We start from the raw sequence: 4,852 nt of genomic DNA, 5'->3' as shown, positions 1-4,852 counted from the left end.
CGGAGGGTTTGGCCGAGGGCATCTCCCCCCGCTCACACCCCCCACTCTCCTTTTGTCCGAATCGGTGATAACTCCTTCCTCTCCACTCGGATTTATTTTATCTTTCTTTTATTCGTGTCCCCCTCCTCTATTTTGGGGCTGGAAATGCCCCACTGGAGGCGGGAACGGTCCCGCATCCGCCGCGCATCCCCCGCGCCCCCCGCTTTGCTGATCCGCCGGCCGCTCCCTCTGCTAAACCGCAGCCTGGCACGAACCTTAAAAAAACAAATAAAACAAAAAAAGGAGACAAATAAAAACCAACAGTAACAAAGTTCTCGCTCGTGTGCTCCTTCCCTGTCGTTTTCTCGCAGGTACCGCGGTCAAAGTAACTTTAAATGGAAACGGGATGGGGGATTCCTGGAGGGGGGAAAAGTCTGTCGCGACCTCGGACCAGCGGAGCGGTTTCTCGTTCACAAAGAAGGACGTTGAAAAGTCTATTAAAATGGTAAAGATTTTATTGTATCGGAAAAAAGAGCTATCTGTACAATTCTAAGAGACAGTAAATAAAGCGACGTTGTCCCTACCGGAACTTAAATAGCAGGCTTTTTAAAATTTGTACAATTCAAACAAAAAACAGGTCTTAAATCTGTACATTTTTTTAATTTATAGTGTAATATTTAAATGTATTGATCTTGGGATTTGTCCTTTTTTATTTCTGTAGCATGCAAAAATTCTAAAAAGAGTAAAAAATAATTCTAGGATTTTTTTTTCATTTTTGTTTGTTTTTTTTTGTTACCACCTTCATATCAAAAATACGAAAGGCAGCTTTTTAATAAAAGCACAACAATAGCAGAAAATGGTAAAAATAGCTTTTAATTGGTAAAATGAGGCAGAAATTGCATTGGAGACAAATCTCTATGCTCTAGGAAAAAAAAAAAGTATATATTTTTCAACTTGCATTATAACCCATCCCGAAGTTCCCAAGATTGCGAAAGAAAAAAGTATTTTTTAAAGGAGAACAAAAAAAAATTATTTCGTGCACATCTGAAACATGCAAGGAAAGGAAAGCGGCTAATTTTTGCTGTTGCCGTTTCAAGTCTAACTTAAACCTCCCCTAAACCGGCTCGTTTCCGAAGTCTTTGAAAACAACTGCCTACCCAAACATCTGTCGGAAGCCGAGCTTATTCCAAGGTTACGCGCCTCCCTTATAGACAAAGTAATAATCATTGAGAGCTATTGATAAAAAACAATAATAATCAAAACCTCAAAAAAGAAGGGGGAAGGAAAAAAAAATCCAATATATACGTTTAAATATTTATACAGAAGCCGTCCGTTAATTGCACCGTTCCGAAGATGTGGCAGGCGGAGGGATCTCGACTCAACCCTAAATTAATTGGAGTGTGAGTGTGTGTGGTGGGTTTCTATTGCTTATTGCTCCGACCGAGGGGGAGCAGCCGCCTCGCCGCGCTGCCGGGGCCGGGGGTGCCAATTCGGAGCTGTCGGGGTGTGGGGGGGGAGCGGGACGGGGCGGGGGGGGGGGTGGCGGTGGCCGCGGAGGTGATGGAGGAGGCCCGCCGGCCGCCCCTCAGTCATCCACGTCGATCTCCACGTCCTCCTCCTCCTCCTCCTCCTCCTCCTCGCTGTCCCGGCGACTGCGGGGCCGCTCCGTGGGGGGCGAGGCGGGGCGGGGCGGAGGGGGGGCGCCGGGCTCCCGGGCGGCGGCGGGGGGGGGCGGCGGCGGGGAACCGGACCGCGCTTTGCCCCTTCCCTCGGCGCTGGGCTCCAGCTCGGCCAAGGCCACGATGTCCACGGCGGGGTTGGGGCCCAGCTTCTTGGCCGATTCCACGTCGGCCTTCATCTCCTCCAGGTCTCGCTTGAGCTTGGCGCGGCGGTTCTGGAACCAGGTGATGACCTGGGCGTTGGTGAGCCCCAGCTGCTGGGCGATCTGGTCCCGGTCCGCCGGGGACAGGTATTTTTGGTAGAGGAACCGCTTCTCCAGCTCGTAGATCTGGTGGTTGGTGAAGGCCGTCCGAGACTTTCGACGCTTCTTCGGCGTTTGCCGCTGCCCGAAGATCGTCATCCCGTCCCTGCCTGCCGACGAGCCGCCAGATTGTCCCCTCTCTCCCCACAGCCCCCCTCCCCCGACGCCCACCCGAGCCCCTGCCCCGTCCGTATCGGAGTTGGGGGGGGACGTGGGAGCGGGGCAAAGCGGCCGCTCCGGCACCCCGAGGATGCGGCCCGGGGACCCCCCGCCATCCCACCCCGGGAGATTGAAGGGGGGGGGGGAGGAGCGGGGCACCCACCCGCGGGAGAATCCTCCCCCCCACCCCCCCACCCTGCGAGGGGCTTACCTTCGGCCGCCTGCAGCACGCTGACTTCCAGCCCCTTGAATGTCTTGCTGGCCAGCTCTTCCAGGGCGCAGAGGGGCGAGGTTTGGGAGAGCAGAGCCCGGCCGGAGAGGGGGAGCCCGGCCGGGGGGTGCTTCTCGGCGGCGGAGAGGAGGTGGGCCGTTCCGCAGAGGGTGTAACTCCTCCGCACCGAGGGCTTGTTGAGGATGTCCTCGATGCTGAAGGGAGTGAGGGGCTTGTTGGAGTTGGCCGGAGGTGGGAGGTGATCCAAGGGGCTCCGCCGCCGTTCTTCCCCCGAGGAGGGCTTGGGTTCTTCTTTGGAAGTCATGGTGGGGCCGGGCCGCGCGGGGCTGCCTTCCCCACCCGCGACGGGGATGCGCTGCCGCGGGGGAGAGACCCCCAGCGAGACGGCGGGGTGACGGCGGCGGAGACAGCGAGCAAAAGTTGAAGCCCACCTCCAACTCCGGCGGAGGAGCCCCGGGTCCTCCCGGGGAGAGCCACGTCGGGCGGCGGGCAGGGCGGCCGGGAGCGGAGCTGCCGTCGGTCCCTCGCCGAGAGGTGGTCCTTCCGCACCGCTTGTCCCAGGGTTTTTGGGTCGGGGTTTTGGTTTTGGTTTTTTTTCCTTCTCTCTCCCCCCCCCCCCCCCCCCCCCGCTCGCTCTCTCTCTTCTCACTCTCCGCTCGCTCGCTCTCTCCTCTCTCTTCCTCTTCCCAGCTGCTATTTTAAGAAACACCCCAAATCGCAGCACTTTCCCTGCCTTCCCCTCCCCCCCCCGGCCAAAGCGAATATCCCCCAAAAATAATTAAAAAAAAAAAAAAATATGGAAAAGAAAAAAAAAAAGAAAGCGCAGAATTCGGAGAGGGGGAGCGCAGCCCCGCACCGAGACCTCGGACCAGGGGGAAAGAGGCGAGAAGAGACGGGGTAATTGACTATTGCTAACAAGTTATTGTTGATTGGGAGGTAATCAATTATCTTCAACGACACTTTTCGCCCTCTCTCTCTCTCGCTCGCTCGCTCTCTCTCTCTGTCCAATGCAGGCTTTTGCAAGTTCGGAGACCCATTAATTAGGAGGCGGTATGGAGGTGGAGCCCAGCTGAATTATAATGCTGAATGCACTTGTCATATTCTGGCCCTGCTATTTGTTTGGACATATATATTTTTAAATTACATTACAAACCAGCCTTTATTGCATCAGGATAATACAGTATAGTGAAAAATAATAATAAGAGAAAACAAAACGAAAAATATCCGGCGGTATCTTTTTTTTTTTTTTCTTTCTTCCCCAGAGATATTTTTTTTTTCTTCTATTTCTCCCTCCTGTTAATTTCGGCTACTACTTTATTTAAAATGTCTCTCTCCGGCTCTGCCCAGAGCTGTTTGATTTTTTTTTTTTTTTTTTTTTTTTTTACTTTACTGAGGGGAAGAAGGGGAGAGCCTGGTTCCAGGTAAGGCAGACCTTTCTTTTCCAATAAAATCCGAAGGTTTCCGCCGAATTTGTCGTGCTCCTCTTTCCCAAGCGCCCTGTGCCGGAGCGGGCTGCGGGGGCCGTGGTGAGGGCAGCTCGGCGGCGGGGCAGGGCCCCCCCCGGGACGCTGCCGGCGCCGGGGGTGTCCGCGGAGGGGCAGGGATCGCTCCCGGGATGTCGGCGGCTTCTTCGGCTCCGCTGGCGCCGGGATTGGCCGGTGATGCCGGCCGGGGGCAGTGAGGGGAGAAGAGGGGGGAGTGGGGACGGAGAGGGCCGCTTTCCAGCCCGAGGCCTTTCGCTGCGGGCGGCTCCGGGGAGGGGGGGGAGCAGCGGCGGAGGGGCTCGCCGCGCCCCCCACCCCGGGGGCAAACCCAGCCCGGCCCTGCGCGGCCGTCGGTGGGGGTCGGATCCGCTCCGTACTATTTTTACCCGGGCCGCCGGCTCCGCAGGGCCGGAGACAAAGCCCCGGAGCCGGGGGGGGGGGGGGTGTGAGGAGCTGCCTGACCCCCACCCTGGGCGGGGGCACCCCCCTGGCTCCCCGCGGGGCGGCCCCCGAGCCGAGCCGGGCCGGGCCGAGGCTGGACGAGGCGGGCGGCAGCATCGCGGGGCGGCAGGGCAGGGGCAGAGGCCGGGGCCGGATCGGGCCCTAACTTTCCCTCCTCACCTTGACGGGCAGGAGGAGGGCGACTGGGACTGGCGGCTCCCAGGCCGCTAGGTACCAAACAAGCACAAAAGAAGCAAATGGCTCCTCTCCTTAAAGCGCCCTCTTCCCATTTTTTTATAGCTCTCTGGGAGTCTCTTTATGCAGTGACCTATTTTTAAAGGCCTATATTGGGTTATTCATCATATCAAATACTGCGAGGAGCTGGGGGGGGGGGGGGGGAGCCGGTCGGGGGGGGGAGCGAATTACACTGATTCTAAATCGCCCGGCTTCTTTGCTTTGCTAGGTGGATTATTTGCTTCGCTTTGCTTGGGTTTTATGAAGTGATTTAAACATATTTTAACCAATTAGAGACTTTCCTCCTCTCCCTTGTGTCCCCTCGCATTATTTTCCAGCGTG

The 4,852-nt window shown here is 56.5% G+C and overlaps 1 protein-coding gene across 1 annotated transcript; it reads right to left on the bottom strand.

The window, feature by feature from the left end:
- Positions 1–472: 472 nt before the first annotated feature.
- On the bottom strand, positions 473–2,871 carry LBX1 (ladybird homeobox 1). Its single transcript, XM_075424231.1, has 2 exons — positions 2,331–2,871; positions 473–2,070 (listed from the first exon to the last, which is right to left on the bottom strand). The coding sequence occupies exons 1-2, from the start codon at positions 2,653–2,655 to the stop codon at positions 1,565–1,567; spliced, it is 831 nt and encodes a 276-aa protein (XP_075280346.1). The 5' UTR covers positions 2,656–2,871; the 3' UTR covers positions 473–1,564.
- Positions 2,872–4,852: the final 1,981 nt, after the last annotated feature.

This window comes from Opisthocomus hoazin, chromosome 6, assembly GCF_030867145.1.
Source record: "Opisthocomus hoazin isolate bOpiHoa1 chromosome 6, bOpiHoa1.hap1, whole genome shotgun sequence".
Lineage (NCBI taxonomy): Eukaryota > Metazoa > Chordata > Aves > Opisthocomiformes > Opisthocomidae > Opisthocomus > Opisthocomus hoazin.
Note: the sequence above shows the minus strand (reverse complement) of the source record. Positions and strands in the feature narration are given on the sequence as shown.

Excerpts from the sequence above, each read along its gene's own strand:
- LBX1 (XM_075424231.1), bottom strand. The coding sequence starts at position 2,655 with ATGACTTCCAAAGAAGAACCCAAGCCCTCCTCGGGGGAAGAACGGCGG. Across the intron at positions 2,071-2,330 it reads CGTGCTGCAGGCGGCCGAAG|GCAGGGACGGGATGACGATC; the intron begins GTAAGCCCCTCG and ends GCTCGTCGGCAG.